Source organism: Telmatherina bonti (genome assembly GCF_933228915.1).
Source record: "Telmatherina bonti genome assembly, chromosome: 4".
Taxonomy (NCBI): Eukaryota; Metazoa; Chordata; class Actinopteri; order Atheriniformes; family Telmatherinidae; genus Telmatherina; species Telmatherina bonti.
In genome coordinates, this window is record NC_136622.1 from 17,393,464 (window position 1) to 17,410,091 (window position 16,628).

Genomic DNA, 16,628 nt, shown 5'->3' on the forward strand with positions numbered 1-16,628 from the left:
ATAAATGATTTTATGTGCTCTCCTGAGAAAGTGAGTGTATAGCCAGAACAGTAGCTCAATGGTGCCAACACATGTAAAGTAATAATGGTATTGAGGTCATTAACTGCATAGTAACATTAGCTATTCTAATCTTTTTTTTCCTTATTGTAGTTTGGCTTTAGCTTTGCATTTCACTTAAAAGCCTAAAAATTTTACACTAAACCTGGTTTTTGGTATGCATCAAGCTAAACGTAACCTAATGCTATAACTTAATGATCACATTAATTGATAACTAAATTTAGCCCCTCTGGCAACCATTGACTGCATACAGTATATTTCACGCTAATTCAGACTATGAGCTGAACAAACACACAACTTGTGTCACCATTTATAGAACAATGTGTGACTCCAGAGAAGTTCTGTATCCGAAGGACTTTCTGATGCCTCACCACATTTGCCAAAATAATAATTTTGTTATCCAACAAAACACCTTTATTGTTCAACTTTGTAGGATTACTTGTATTGCTGTATATGGAAAACATTGAACCTTTATGGCAAACAGTAACTATTAAATAAATAAAAATAAGGCAAAATGTTTTGAAATATTGTGTCAAATAAATTGAAAATTGAAAACAGTCTGTATTAATTATAGAGGAAAGTTGTTTTAATGAAGAATCAGAAAAAAGGGAATCTAAAATTATGTGCAGTCTAAAGAAATTGTCCAGAAATGAGTCCATTCCAGGAGAAACCAATGTCATACATACATCAGCACCGCTACTTTGTCCTCATCAACAAACACTATTAAAACATTCCAAGGCTATTACACTGTGCTGCACTGTGTATATAAGGGATGCAGTATCTACTGTGCACCACCACTCCAGTCAAACCCATTTACCCATTAACTTTGTTAAAGCTTCCTGGATTATTGGGAGTGATATGGGAATGCACTTGTACATAAAAAAAAAGTCTAGAAAGAAGTATGGGTAAATAAACTCTCTGACCCATTAACTATTAAAAGATAATGCCATATGTTTAACTCCTACAGATGTGTAAAAATACACTTTTCTCTTTGGCTTTAATATTATTTTATTTATTTATTTATTTTATCTATTCTATGGAAATATTTATAAAATGATATATCGTTACATTTATTTGAAATGAGAAATACTCTATAAAAGTGAAACGATCTTTTTTTTGTCCTTTTAATCACTGAGGTAAATGTGGTAATTACATCTGTGTGTATATATGAAATTTTAAACTAAATTAGTTTATACTTCTGTAGGTGGCAGTGTGTTGGGTGACTTTACTAAGTTCCACTGGAGCAGCAAAATTAAGAATATACCATCCTCACTTATGAATATACAAGAAAACAGCATTTAAACAGGTGTCCACTACAGTGGGAACAATGCATCAAAGTGTTAAACCTTTACAAAAATGTGTGCGGCAACACCAATGTGTTTTAACCTTTATTTGGATTAATTCTTAAAACAAAATCACTTTCATAATAAATATACTTTTAACTTTCATGACATTATACTCACCTAGTAATAATACATCACAATGTGTTCAGTCATTGATTACGCTCGGCTTTTTACAACAGATAGAGGGACGGAAGAGATAATAGCTAGGTCATATCTGACATGACAAATTGGTCAATCAGTTTAATAATCTCCAGAGAAGACAAGAACGTCAGGAGTAAAAAAGACATCCACAACAGAACAATGCAGCTTTTAAAGACATGATGCAGAACACTAAAGCTCAGGCCACACTGAGGTCACTGCTTTTTTTCGCTCACTGTTTCAAGTAATGTGTCATTGGTAGGTCAAAGGTTAATCAGTGAACCCTTCACCATCCCACCATTATCATCCCACACACACACACACACACACACACACACACACACACCAAAGAAATGTAATTGCCAGCATAATTCACCTTCCTTGCTGCTTTCAGATCTTTTCAAAGTCTTTCGAGCATTTATTGAGTGCCCTCCTGTTCTTTCTCTTTTGTCACATCAAAGAACTGCTGCTCTACTAACCGCATCACTGTTTGATGCTCCCTGACACATGCACACCCACTCACACACACACACACACACACACACACACAGACAATCAAATATATAAAGGAGTTAAAATACACCAGGAGATATATGGAAAAGGCCGAAGCCCCAGACAAACACTGAGAACGAAAAGGATCAGAGGATCAAAAGGTTAACTGAATAATTTCACTTTGTGTTTTAGTAGAAGAACATGTGTGTTAAGAAGCATGAAGCTGGTGAAGTTCCAGTGTTGTAGACTTTTTATTTACTGTGTAAATGTATGTGTTTAAGTGAATCCTTAGAAGATTGCTTAGGCATTTTTCATAGCCTCCTCTGTTTGTCAGCAACTTAAGCCAGTGGATTGGTCTAAAACATGAGTATTAACACAACGTCTCTTTAATTCCCTGGTGGGCTTTAAATGATGATCTTTGTCAAAAACCAAATAAATTTTTTGGCATGAATATATACGTTTGTTGATGTGTCTAAGTGTGTAAGTGAGGATGAATGAGCATGTTTTCCCTGCTTTTTGCTTCATAAGAAGAATCAAGGAGAGAATAACAGCAGTTGTTCATAGAAAAATAAATAAATAAAAACCCAAAAGAATTAACATTTGTATTTCAATCATAAAATATAAATTATTACAAATAATAATGACAAGATTTAAATTTATAATATCATAACATATGCTAAATGATATATGATATGATCTCTCGTGCTCAGAAGCCGAAGTGACCGTCATACCATTTCATTCCATCAGTGTGTTTTTCAGCCAGGAACCAATAGGAGTCACAACAGTGAGCTTGAGATTTGACTGTTGTCACAGCCAAAAAGAGTGTGAGGAGCTATGTGAGGAATGTACATCACTAAACCAGAGAACAGAGAGAGGAAGCTTATGGCTACAGCTCAGAGCATACAAATTAATTCTTCATATGCAGCCTGTGAAGTCGGATTAACTTCATAACCGGAGGGACAAAAGAGAAAGAACACTCTTTAAATTCTCACTTGTGATTAAAATGACAGTGTTTTATGTGTGTCTCTTTCAGTCTGACTGTGTGAACTATGTAAAGATTGTGCACCACTATAACCGCACCCACCTGTATGCTTGTGGAACTGGAGCCTTCCATCCTACCTGTGCGTTTGTGGAGGTGGGACACAGGATAGAGGTGAGCAACATGCAAACCCAAAACAACCCAAATACAATTAATTTTCAAGGTTTTAAGGTTGTTTTTTAACGGAGCATGTGAAAAAAACAGAACAAACAGCAGGACAGAACCTCAGAACATCGACTTTGTCTTAATAGAAAGCTGAATGTCGCCATCTGGTATTTAGCTGTTGGTCAATGTACATCATAAAAAACTGACTGATGTTGTACAGACTATGAGATGAAACATGATCAACCATAAAACCTCTTTGTCTTGTCTTTGCTTTCATTCAGGACCATGTTTTCCGGATCGACCCCTCTAAGGTGGAAGACGGGAAAGGGAAGAGCCCGTACGATCCTCGACACAACGCTGCGTCTGTGCTCGTCGGTAACTGAACCTGTGTTCATTTACATGACATGATTATTCATTAACGCTTAACGTGGCTCATGTGACAAACATTGTCCATGAACTGGCTGATGCTGACGGAAGAGTTTATCTAGATTATACATAAAAAAAAAACAAAACAACTGAGTTATCAGTAGACTTCATATGATTTATTAATTCTGTCTCCTAGGTGATGAGCTGTATGCAGGAGTGGCCACAGACTTAATGGGTCGGGACTTTACCATCTTCAGGAGTCTTGGAAAACGTCCGTCTATCCGCACTGAGCAACATGATTCACGCTGGCTAAATGGTGTGTAAAATCTGTTTTATATGGTTGTGTAAAAGAAGAGAACAATCTACCACCAGCAGAGCACAGTGCAGTTCCAGCAGCAGCTCTGCAGGAACCAAGAAGACCAGCCATGTTTTACAATAAAAAATGAATAAATACCGTTTTCACCTGTTGCTGGACCAACATTTTGTAATTTTGTTACATTTCTTCTTTCATTCTGCCATGCAGAACCAAAGTTCGTCGGTTCCTTTTGGGTCCCTGAAAGTGAAAACCCTGACGATGACAAGATCTTTTTCTTCTTCCGGGAGACCGCTGTTGAGGCTCAAGGGTTGGGAAAGTCCACCTACTCTCGTATTGGACAGCTTTGTAGGGTGAGAGTGTTTTATTATTAAGTCCAATAATTACAACAACCCTGACTTTAAAAAAAAAAAGGTTAAAAGGTCACACATTTCAAAAGAACAAATCGTTAGCTGGTGAAATGTCCAAAGAGCCCTATTCATTCATAAATCTATATGTGTCATGTGACGTCAGAATGACATGGGCGGTCAACGAAGCTTGGTGAACAAGTGGACGACATTCCTCAAGACGCGACTGATTTGCTCGGTGCCAGGAGCCGATGGCAGTGACACATATTTCGACGAGCTACGTAAGTTTTCCCTTCACACTGCCGGAACTGGCACAAATACCTTAGCAGCCTATTTGTGGCAGAAGTCAAATATGACGTAACATCAGTCAGGTCTGAAATGCACATTCTGGAGGAAACTGAAATTATCATTTGTGTTTAATCATTGTCTCACCCTGGTTTCTGCAGATGGCCTTGTGCTTGAAGAAACTTTAATGTCAGTATCACTGATAGAAAATAAAGGGAGAATTATCTTAACTTTCATACTTTCTGTCTCTCTTTTAAATATTGTCCATTTAAAGTGTCCTGCAGTACCATTCAGTTTGATGTTTTTAAAATGGAGGAAAGCAGCTAAACAAAGGGTTAAAATATGGACTGATTTTCCATCTTTCCTTCTGGATTTTTACCCAGAAACACTCTGGTGCAAATGGAGACGATGTTGAGTAAGGCATAATAAATAAACCAGAATTTCTGACCTCAATTGTAGATTTCCTTTCAGTTTCACATTCCTTCAGACTCTAAAAAAAAAAAAAAACCACGAGTAAGGGATTCATTGGTTGGAGATTCTGGTTTGAACTGAGGTTCAGTGTGTTTATGCTGCGGCTTCAAAGTTACTTCCAGGCTTCTGGCTGGTGAATCTTCACATGACAACAAAACAATAACGTGTTTTCATAAGGTGGGACGCAGAAATGATGACAAAGCGATAAGTCATAGACTGAGGCTGCAGGAAATTATTTTAGAATAAAGACATAACGTCACTGTAAACTCACATGGACTGTTCCACAATCATCTGGAGCCAGTTTGCCTGAACCATTTCACTGAGAAACCACTCAACGGTTTATTTTAATAGTGTTAGGTCTTCAGCTAAATGAACCCTTCACACACTCCTTCACTGGGTGCAGTGTCATTGCTTTGTAATTGCAAGTGACAGTCATGCCTCTGAGCATTATGAAAAACAGAATACAGTCTTTTCTTTTTTTTCTGTTTTGGCATTGAACAAACTAAAAACTCCTAAAAGACATGGCTAATAACTAGTAATGTTGGCCAAGTCGTTGAAAGCAAAGCAGTTCATCAACTCCAATTTGTGAGGCCACAGATGGCCTGTTATAAGTCCCTGCATTCTCTGCCACATTCACTTTCCTCCTTAAGCTGAAAAAAAAAAGCTTGCGCTTTAGTTTTTCAGTGGCTTACATATATGGCTTTACACTTCTTTGCAAAAAAATGGAAAATGTACAAATTCAACGTTGGTATCAGTGCCATGAGACATTAATCACCTTATTAAAAATGAAACATGAATCTAAAATATCAGTCAGGGACTTGAAGAAGTTATGTAGCCAGACAGGTTGTTTTTTCACATAGTTTTAATCAGAACACCAGCATCACAAGGCCTCCACTTTAACATAGTAATGCAATCTGGACAGAAAAATAAATGATAACCAGATCATAAGACCTTGTTTAACTCGATTAATGCAGATACCTGTTGGTGGACAAAATAAAACAGAGTGTCTTTATATAATATGAAAACTGCTTTGCTTTGTTTACCTCTGTCTGAAGACTTGGCCTTCCTTAGAAGCATCGTTACTGAATTTTAAAAGGCCTGTAGAACTTTATTATGCAACGTGTCTCAAACCTGCAGTCATGCGGTTTGCCCAGCAGCTGCTGGAGTTTCAACTCTAAAGATATTTCTGATAGATCTGTCTAGCCGTAACTGTGGGCTATAAGATGATCTGCCTTTGTGCTTATCCCATGACAGAGTGAAAGAGTAAGTAAGTGGAAAACTTTGTCCAAACTCTAACCCCACCTTAGGCTTCATCTGTCAGTCACAGTCCCTCATTTAACCAATGAACGCCCTATCTGTGACCGTGCATGAGCTCAACAAAAATAAATAAATAAATAAATGGGGGTAAAAACTGTACTAACCTCCAAATGGAAAAGAGAGATTTTTATGATTTTTTTTTTTTTCAGAACTAAAATTAAATTTGAATTCAGCTCCCAGAAACGTGTCTTTTCTGAGCCTTTTTATTCATTTCTAACTAGGCCAGGTCTGTTTTTTAGCTGTATTTTATTATCCTTATTTAGTCTGTTTTAAGCATTTCTAAAAGGCTCTTTATACCCTGCAGCACCAGAGCACTTTCCAGTTAAAACATGTCTTCTTTTTAATTGCAGAACAAAAATGATTTTACCAAATACTGCATGGATCAGTCGCAGATTCTTTTTTCCACATCATGCCCGTCAGTAATTGGCTAAATATAAAGTGGTTAGTCATGTCCATAGGGCTTTGTTTATCTATCTTCTAACCTCTGACCTTTGACTACTGCCACCTGACCTGTGTGTGTCTGTGTTTGTATGTGTGTGTCCGTCCTTAGGGGATGTGTTCCTGCTGCAGACGAGGGACAGAAAGAACCCTTTGGTTTACACAGTCTTCTCCACTTCCAGGTCAGGGTCAATTCATATTATATGGTTGTTTTTATGTGCATATGTGCACTTGTGTCACATCTATGTGTGCAAGAAAGAGCAACAGGAGAGAAAACAAAGTGAATGCATGTCATGCATGTATTTGTTTTATCTAAACCGTGTTCCTTTTTCTCCCAGCAGCAGTGTGTTTAAAGGCTCAGCTGTGTGTCTTTACTCCATGAATGACATCCGGAGGGCCTTCCTGGGCCCGTTTGCTCACAAAGAGGGGCCCAACTACCAGTGGGTCCCCTTCCAGGGAAAAGTCCCCTATCCCCGCCCAGGCATGGTAAGTCAATAAAAACAAGGGCACATCAACAGATTGTGCAGAGTGTGGACTTCACATCACCAATAAAATTAATACAAGAGCTTTTTTTTTTTTTTTTTGCCGTTGAGATCAAATATATGTAGTTTTCCATTTGTTGTTTATTATGATTACATTGTCAAATAGTAAATTCTGTTATTTCATAAAATATTATCTTTAAAACATACAACAGTGCTACAGATCAAAATGCTCAATGTAAAATCTATGTAATATATTTGCTGCCACACTGATAAAAAAAAACAGTTTATTGTAAAAAGTAGGTATTGTAAAGTGTTTCCCAAAAATTCAATGAAGTACTTCAGTATTGTGTACTTGGAATGGTGCAATGCACTTTTGGTGTGCCTATCCATTTTCTCAATACAGAACTGAGAAAATAAATAGTTTTACTAAAATAGATATATGAAGTTCACATGTTCCCCTTGTGTATGTGTGTGTTCTCTGTTACACCAGCTTCCTGCTACCATCCAAAGACATGCATGTTGGTTAATTGGTTACTCTACTTGTCCATAGGAGTCAGTGTGTGCATAAACGGTTGTATATCTTTCTGAGTTGGCCCTGTGATGGACTGGTGACCTGTCCAGTGTGTACCCCGCCTCTTGCCTAAAGATTGCTGGGATAGGCTCCAGCTTCCCTGCAACCCTTTGTCAGACTAAGCGGTTAAGAAAATGAATGAATGAGTAAAATAAATTAATCAGTTGCCATGTAGTATTTTTATGTTATGTTATTAGCAGCTACTTCACTACTAAGTGTTGCACCTTATTTTCTACTAAAACTTCCCCACAGTCCAGCTAATCGATATTACAGCTCTTACATTGCGCTAAGCACCCAAGCATAGCGTCAGCAGGATTTGTGATGCTGAGCTTCAGCTTTCACCGCAAAAGCAGAACAATTCCCACTGTATAGTGCAGAATAGTAATTGTATTTGGCCACCAGTAAACCCTCCCTCACCTCATCATCACCTCAGTGGGTGTAAAATTACAGCAGAACAAATCAAATTTAGGACAGATGGTGCTTACAAACGAAATTAGACAAAACTGATAAGAAATTAGATGTAGAATTTAAATGTGTAAAGCATATCAAACGTTGCAAGCAAACTGTAACAAGAGTGATGCGTTGAGTTTTATTAAATAAAAATACTTCAGGTTCAAGAAAAAAAGTAATACATTTAAGTTTACATAACATTTTCATAAAGATCTTTCAATTTTAATGAAATAAGTAAGCTGGTCTCTGACCGGAAGTAAATCTATTTCAACTCCCTAAAACTCATCACACCATCATCACCTCACGTTGCCCTGATGGACTGTGGCTTGGTACATTTCCAGCCAGCTGAACATCAGCGTGTACCAACTTTGCAAAGGAAAAATTCTCTGCTAATATCAGTCAGTAAGGAATGGAGAAGTCCAAACACGATGGGGAAGGCCTGAGTAAAGCATGAACCCAAGACAACATTTAGGATTTCATCTAATCAAGTTACAAATGTACTTTACAAAATTTGATAAAAACTTAAATGGGGACACAAGTTCATCTATATTTATTTCACTTTCCTCCATCAGTGTCCCAGCAAGACGTTCGGCAGCTTTGAGTCCACAAAAGGATTCCCCGACGATGTGATCCAGTTTGCCCGGCACCACCCTCTGATGTACAACCCGGTCTACCCCATGAGCCGAAAGCCCATCTTTGTTAGAACTAACATGGACTACAGCTTCACGCAGATCGCTGTGGACAGAGTCAATGCTGCTGACGGACAGTATGATGTCATGTTTATTGGCACAGGTAAATAATTAGTCTTCTTTTAATTTTAAATGTAGCTGTTGCAGAAATAAAAATTTCATTATCTGTTATTTCAGATAAAGGGACAGTACTAAAGGTGATCAATGTTCCCAAGGAGAGCTGGAACAACATGGAGGAACTTTTACTGGAAGAGTTGGAAGTTTTCAAGGTAAGAATCCTATGATAGTGCTAATTTCTGTTTAGAGAAAAGTACTGCTGATCTGTGCTACATGCATGGGATAAATGGGACCTCAAGTGCATGCATTATGAATAGTTTGTTCATATTGTAGATTTAGTGATTGCTACACAATCAAATGCGGCATTTCTGCTGTTCTTTAGGATGCTTCATCGATCATCAACATGCAGATCTCTTCAAAGCGGGTATGTTTTCTTTTATACTCAAAATTCAAACACAATCATGAAATATGTTGGGTCTGTTTTATAAGAATATAAAATGTTGCTGTTGTACTGTATCATCTTGAAAACATTTCTAATTTTAACATGGTTTTAATCCCTGACCTGGATGAGTATCTGCATGGAAAGAGAGGGGGAAAAAATGTTGGAGGCTAAACAAAATGAAAAAGGTTACATAAAGTACACTGAACATCACTTGAAGGCATCATAAATTCCAAAAGTTGCCCAAGTCCCAGAAAGCTGGATGATTTAGATTTATGACGGCTAGCAGTTTAAGCTGTTTCTAACTTTGATAAGAGCACATTCCTTAAGCCCACTTCTTTAAAATGGTCCTTTCTACTTTCTGTGTTTTTCACAGCAACAGCTGTATGTTGGCTCTGACACAGGCATTGCCCAAGTTCCCCTTCACCGCTGCAGTGTGTATGGGAAGGCCTGCGCCGAGTGCTGCCTGGCCAGAGACCCTTACTGCGCCTGGGATGGAACATCCTGTACTCGGTACCTGCCAAACACAAAGAGGTCTGTGGCCCAAAAACTATGACACATGCAACAGTTTCATTATGGAAGATGGATGGAGGAATTTGTATTCACAAAAAAGGAGCAAATAATAAATTGTGAAACTCTTTACAGACGTTTCCGTCGCCAGGATGTAAGAAACGGAGACCCTAACACCCTCTGCTCTGGAGGTAAGATACTGCACCACTGTTTCAAAATAAAACACAGACTTAAACTATTTCTGCTATACTGATTTGTCAAAAAAAAAAAAAAAAGAAAAGGTTGGGTTTGTAAAACCAAACCACATAACCTGAGGTGACTGTAGTTGGTTTTGAAGGCTGAATGCTACAGAGGTGTATTCAAGCAACCAGAACAAAGTCATCTTCTGATCCTGCTCTGAATCACAGAGTCTGCTGGCATCTGACATCTTACTGTCCCCCATGCCAAAACCTCCAAAACAACCCCTTCTTCCTTCATCCCCGGTGACCTCCATCTTCCCAGACCACAATAGCTGCATTCTGCTGCTATCTGTCTCTCTGCCACACAGCTAAACCAGGCTAATCGCTTAAAATCAAGGAGCTCCTGGGTAATACGATTACATCATGTGGTATGCAAGCCGAGTTGTGTAAAAGTAATGAAGGTCAGATTAACTGATTTGAGTGGCTATGGCCCAGAGTGCTGATCAGTCTGCTTGGCAGGTTGCACACCATTGTTTTCCCTGGAAGCGGTGCACCTTTTTAATTCTTTGAGTTCTTTCAGCTGAGGCTGAGATTTAGGACACATTTACTGATGTCATTATGTTAGCATGTTAGCTGCCTCCATCATTAAGTGCTGCAAGGACAGTAAGTTTTTGTTTTGACACATCAAACATGACAAGACATTGAGATCAGCAAACTACAGCTCATTAAAAACAAGATGCCGACGTGATGACTTGTTGTGAACTGCAGTAACTCATTTTATCAACTCCTCCCTTGAATCTGGGGTCTTTCCCTCTGTCTTCAAGCAAGCTCGGATCACCCCGCTGCTGAAGAAACCCACACTCGACCCAGCCCAGGTTGAAAACTACCGGCCGGTCTCACTGGTGCCTTTCTTATCTAAACTACTAGAGCGTGCTGTCTTCAGCCAAATCTCAAAATTCTTCCGTGATGAAAACCTTTTTGATCCATATCAGTTTGGCTTTAGGCAAGGCCATTCCACTGAAACTGCTCTCCTGTCTGTTACCGACTCCCTCCGGCTTGCCAGATCCACTGGTCAATCCTCAGTCCTAGTCCTGCTGGACCTGTCTGCTGCTTTTGACACGGTGAACCATCAAATTCTCCTCTCCACACTCTCTGAGCTTGGCATCTCTGGATCTGTCCTCTCCTGGTTCTCGTCCTACCTCTCAGGAAGATCCTTCAGGGTATCCTGGCGAGGAGAAGTGTCCAGCTCACATGAGTTGAAAACAGGGGTGCCTCAAGGGTCAGTGCTCGGCCCTCTTCTCTTCTCACTATACACCTTCTCACTTGGTGCAGTCATAAGCTCTCACGGCTTCTTCTATCACTGCTACGCTGATGACACTCAGCTTTTCCTCTCCTTTTCTCCGGATGACACAACCATCTCAATGAGAATATCAGCTTGCCTTGCTGATGGATGAAGGCCCGCCACCTTCAGCTCAATCTGTCCAAGACAGAGCTCATTGTCTGCCCAGCCAATCCTTCCTTACATCTGCAATTGAGTGTGAAGCTTGACTCTGTCACACTTGTTCCTACGCCTGCTGCCCGGAATCTATGGATCATGGTGGATGACCAGTTGACCTTTAAGGTCCATGTTGCCTCGGTTGCCGGTACCTGTCAATATGCTCTCTACAACATCAAGAGAATCAGACCGTACCTGACAGAACATACGACTCAACTTCTGGTTCAGGCTCTGGTCATCTCACGCATAGATTAATGCAATTCCCTACTGGCAGGTCTGCCTACATGCTCTGTTAAACCTCTGCAGATGATCCAGAATGCCGCAGCGTGTCTGGTTTTTAACCAACCGAGACAAGCTCATATCACTCCACTGCTAATCGCGCTTCACTGGCTTCTGGTTGCAGCACGCATCAAATTCAAAGCCTTGCTTCTGGCTTACAAAACAATAACTCAAACGGCTCCCGTCTACCTTCACTCTCTAATCCAGGCCTACAATCCCTCTCGACAGCTACATTCCACCAGTGAAAGACGCCTCGTGTTACTACCAAAACGTGGGACTAAATCACTAGCCAGACTCTTTTCTTCTGTTGTGCCACGATGGTGGAATGATCTCCCAAACTCTGTCCGCTCTGCAGAGTCCCTGTCTACTTTTAAGAGCAAGCTGAAGACTCAGGTCTTCAAGGAGCACTTCAACACTTAGTATAGCTGTATTTACTGGAAAGTTGGAGAACTTAGCCCAGTTCTTTGCAACAAACTTTATGATATTAATTCTTTGTATTGTAACATAGGTGACATTATATGATGGGAAGGGAGTACAAACAAACAAAAAAAAAAACCTGTGGCACTTCATGCAAGGATCTGCATCCAAGTGGACAGTCTACTAGCATCTTCCTACAATATCCTCTACTGTTTGATTTTGTGCTTGTGTTGTTCTCACTCATATGTAAGTCGCTTTGGATAAAAGCATCTGCTAAATGACTGCAGAATAGAATAGAGTAGAATCGGAGTTGCTCTTATTTAGATCAAGATTTTGTGCAAACAGATACAATGGGACACATTTTCTTAGTCCTTAATAATAAAACAGAATTATATCTTCCCTTTGTCTTAAGTCCTTCCTTCAAATGTTTTATCATCTTTTTTAAGCATTTCTGTATTTTCATGGTTCTGCCCCGTTAAGTCTTATAATCCTGCTGTGTCTACCCTGGTCAGGTCCTGTGTTTTGTTACTGAGGACTTGCACATTTATTATGTTCTTGTCTCTGTTGCCCCCCACAGACCACCATAAGCACCGCGTGGCAGAGAAGAAGCTGTATGGAGTTGAGGGAAGCAGTACCTTCTTGGAGTGCATCCCCAAATCTCTTCAAGCCAGAGTCACCTGGACTTTCCAGAAGCATCCACAGAACCCACGAGAGGAGGTGAGAAGAATGGCAGATGGGAGATGATGAGGGAAACATTTAGCAATGATGAGGTCTGGAGATTCAAAAATGTTGTTTGTGTCATCTAATGATTAAATTCATTTTCCAGATTATTGGAGTTAAAATCATCTTTACATGGGTTTGCATGGGTCTCAGCAATGCAAAAGTAGCATTGAAACATTTAATCGCCTGAAAGACCAACATGCTGCCAGTAAACACCGTTTGCGAACGTGATTTAACAGTATTTATCACCCTCAGGTTCGTCTAGATGAACGTGTCCTCCAGACAGACAGAGGCCTCCTGATTCGTCGTGTCCTAAAGCGAGATATCGGCGTCTACCAGTGCCATGCTATGGAGCATGGCTTCACCCAAACCTTACTGAGCATCACCTTGGAAGTTTTGCCTTCAACATCGTCCTCCGTCTCCAAACTACCTGCTGATGCACCTTCCCGGTTAGATCCCCGCAGCGGAGGTTCCTCTTCAATGACCAATCAAAAGCTTTGGTACAGGGACTTCATGCAGTTGGTGGACCACCCTAACCTAAGCACCGTTGATCAGATTTGTGAGCAAGTTTGGGCACGCAAGAATGCTGGCGTTGACCAGGGGGATAAAGGTTTTCCTGCTCCAGGGAAGGATATTCTGCCCATGGGACCTGCTGCTCGCCCAGCTAATAAGAAGTGGAAGCATCTCCAAGAGATCAGAAAGGGGAGAAACCGCAGGACCCATGATGGGAAACCAAACCCTCGGGCACCTCGCAGTGCAGGGGAGTAATGATGAAACAAATGGAGGGGAGAGAAAAGTGACTGATACAAGAGAGATGAGAGTAAAAGAAAAGGACTGAGAGACCAAGAACTCATGGAGGTGTTCACACATATGGATACACACACCTACAACACACATGCACACTTGCGCACACATGGCACCTCCTGAACTGTGTATATTTATCTATGGATGTCCCCACTATATGGTCCACCGTCCCCTGAGTCCTCATCCCACTTACCAGCTCCTGCATGTGCTGCCTTACTTCCCAAATTAATTCTGCACGATCCCTTTACACTGTTTCACTAGAATAGTCAAGCGTACCAGCAGGCATGTGTAAAAAGCATCTGTGGGTAATAAACTTACACTCCCCCTCGTTCCTTTTTCCAGAGACTGTATTTGGAAAATGGGTTCACACAAGATGAACGCGTCTTAAACTTTGCTTATTAAAAGTCAAAATAAAAAAATAATGTGGGTCACCCTTAGGACACCTCAGTAGGCCGCCCTATAGACACCTACTCTCTGCCCAACACCATTCATTTCTAAAGTTCTGATGACCTCTGCTCAAGATGGCTTCAATCTGAAGGCTTGATATCAGTGTGGCAGATTCAGGTGTGAAGCAAATGGAGCAATGTGATGACTGGAATTCCTTTGTTTTAACTGGAAACACTATTGAGTTGCACAGGTATGCAGACAGATTAACAGTCTTGAACTGATGAGTTGATTGTATACATGTGGCCCCTTTTGTTGCACATAATTCCATTAACACCACTGTTTACGTGTTTTGTGTGCATATTGCATAATGCAGTGAAAAGGAGAAGACAGCACCTGTGGAATTATTTAGCACATGGAAAAATCAATCATCTTATTATTATATGATTTTTTTAATATTTGATTTTAGCAGTAATCTTCGGCACATTTAGACATGTCACTGCAAAATGATTCACACGCCGCAGCATAGATGGTCATCGTTATAGAGCAGTCATGTTGGACAAGATATGGTTATAATGTGTAGCCGGTCTTAACCACTTGATAGTGAGTAGTGAAAAATCTACTTACAATCCAGGATATGAGAGAACAACATGTTTACATTTCACAGATAAAGCTTAAAAAAGAAGAAATAAGACCTTCAAAGCGAAACATCCAAAACAGTCATTCGAGGTGTTAGATTTATGTGGCATCTTTGACATAAAAATAAGGACTGGAAGTGTGTTTAGAAAAAAAAGGGCTTCGTCTAAATCTGAGACCAAAATGCTGAAGAAAAAAAAAAAGTTGTGCAAAATTTACTGTGTTCAACATTTTGTACAATAACATAAAGGATAAATGAACACAGTGGTTTGGGTGAAAAGCATCAATATGATGAGCAGGATGAGGAGGAAGAGGAGGACATATTAGCAGACTCCAAGTATGACAACCCATGTTTCTGGGCAACAATACAGTATATATATTAGCATGATATTTATGAGTGAGACTATGAGTTTGTTTGGGTTTTTTTTTGCTGTATTCTAAGTGGTACTTAATTACTTTTACACTGTTCTTGCATAAATTGTTTGTGATAGTTAGATATGCAAGTAATATGAAGTGTGTGAGTCGCAAATGCGCAGACAGCTGCTTCTCTGTGCCACCCACAATGAATTTCCATCACTTTTAAAAGACACTGTTGTAATCACTTCTCAATGTAGTGTTACAATAATTTGTTTAATTGACTTTTGCTGCTTGATGACATCATCTCTTCATATCAGACTAGTAGAAGCATAAGGTCTTCCTTCTCCATGACTTAGCCTAATCTCTTTCTATGTATGATCTGTAAACAAAGCTTGTTTGTTGGTTGTCTGTGCTAACATGGTGTGTGTAGCCTACCCTCTAGTGTTCAGTGTGTGTACAGGCTTGTAAGACGAGCCGACCTGTGGTACGATACTTTAATATATTACAGTCTATCCACATGAAAGAGAGCAACTGGCCGACCTTGTAGAATAAAATATGCGTTCTTGTTTTTCATTCATGAAATCTTTATATTATTTTTTAAGTTGAATATTCTGATTTGTGCTGCTGCAACCAAGTATCATGATTTGAATGAAACTGGCCAAATTAGACTTCGATGACTCAATCAAGTCACACAAGCCCCAGCTGAGAGGAAGCAGCACAAACCAGACCCGTGTGTGGACTTTAGATGTGTGGAATCATTGTCGTTGTTATTTATATACCTTCTTTATAGATACGTAATTAACTCTAAACTGAATTTTAGACTCCTATAAAAAGGAAACTCTGCCTTTTGACATCACAGCCAGAAACACAAAATTTACTGCAAAAAAGTGTAAAAACCATTTTATCTGAATTGCAGCAAGATGCTTTTGGTCAGTGCATCGCTGGTTGGTTTAAATCATAAACCTGATTTGAGTTAAAACTACTTATAACTAAACTTAGAGGTTGTTGTCGTGAACTTTGTTACTGTTTTCCTTTAAAGACGGACATTTACATCAGTGGTGATGTCAAACCTGCCTGAGTATCCCTTTTAAGCCAGCAGTTGTTTTGTGCTTTAACTGCATGATTAACATTCGTGGCTATTGCGTTTGACAATGGTGTGGTAGCAAGACAGCGTGAGGAAGAGAAAGCACAATGTTTAACATTATTATTATCATTATTATTAATATTATTATTCCTATGTATTTATGTGCAAAGATAAGCTGATATGTTGTGGTGGATTTTTAGGTTTCTTCTAAATGTAGAATTACATCTGTATCGCTCATGTTCTGACGACTCACCCTGAACGTGTTTTTGTACTTTGCAGCAAATGGAGAAGCTCTAACTGAAGACAGTGTCCGATTAGTCTCTGTTGTTCAAGTAATCCTCAAATCCACACTCCTGTTGTATCC

At 39.6% G+C, this 16,628-nt stretch overlaps 1 protein-coding gene across 2 annotated transcripts in view; it reads left to right on the forward strand.

Annotated features, from left to right (window-relative positions):
* The window catches only part of sema3b (sema domain, immunoglobulin domain (Ig), short basic domain, secreted, (semaphorin) 3B), a 76,432-nt gene that overhangs the window by 59,488 nt on the left and 316 nt on the right, over window positions 1-16,628 (forward strand). The window contains exons 5-18 of one of the 2 annotated variants that reach the window (XM_079238805.1): window positions 3,064-3,183; window positions 3,456-3,549; window positions 3,737-3,856; window positions 4,064-4,206; window positions 4,367-4,481; window positions 6,824-6,893; window positions 7,050-7,197; window positions 8,787-9,006; window positions 9,081-9,172; window positions 9,343-9,384; window positions 9,776-9,933; window positions 10,045-10,100; window positions 12,857-12,996; window positions 13,255-16,628. The exon at window positions 13,255-16,628 is cut by the window's right edge and continues 316 nt beyond it. In XM_079238805.1, coding sequence (XP_079094931.1) covers window positions 3,064-3,183; window positions 3,456-3,549; window positions 3,737-3,856; window positions 4,064-4,206; window positions 4,367-4,481; window positions 6,824-6,893; window positions 7,050-7,197; window positions 8,787-9,006; window positions 9,081-9,172; window positions 9,343-9,384; window positions 9,776-9,933; window positions 10,045-10,100; window positions 12,857-12,996; window positions 13,255-13,767 — 2,031 coding nt within the window. In that variant the 3' untranslated portion in view covers window positions 13,768-16,628. The remainder of the gene's footprint in view (window positions 1-3,063; window positions 3,184-3,455; window positions 3,550-3,736; window positions 3,857-4,063; window positions 4,207-4,366; window positions 4,482-6,823; window positions 6,894-7,049; window positions 7,198-8,786; window positions 9,007-9,080; window positions 9,173-9,342; window positions 9,385-9,775; window positions 9,934-10,044; window positions 10,101-12,856; window positions 12,997-13,254) is intronic. The other variant, XM_079238806.1, reaches the window with a different exon arrangement.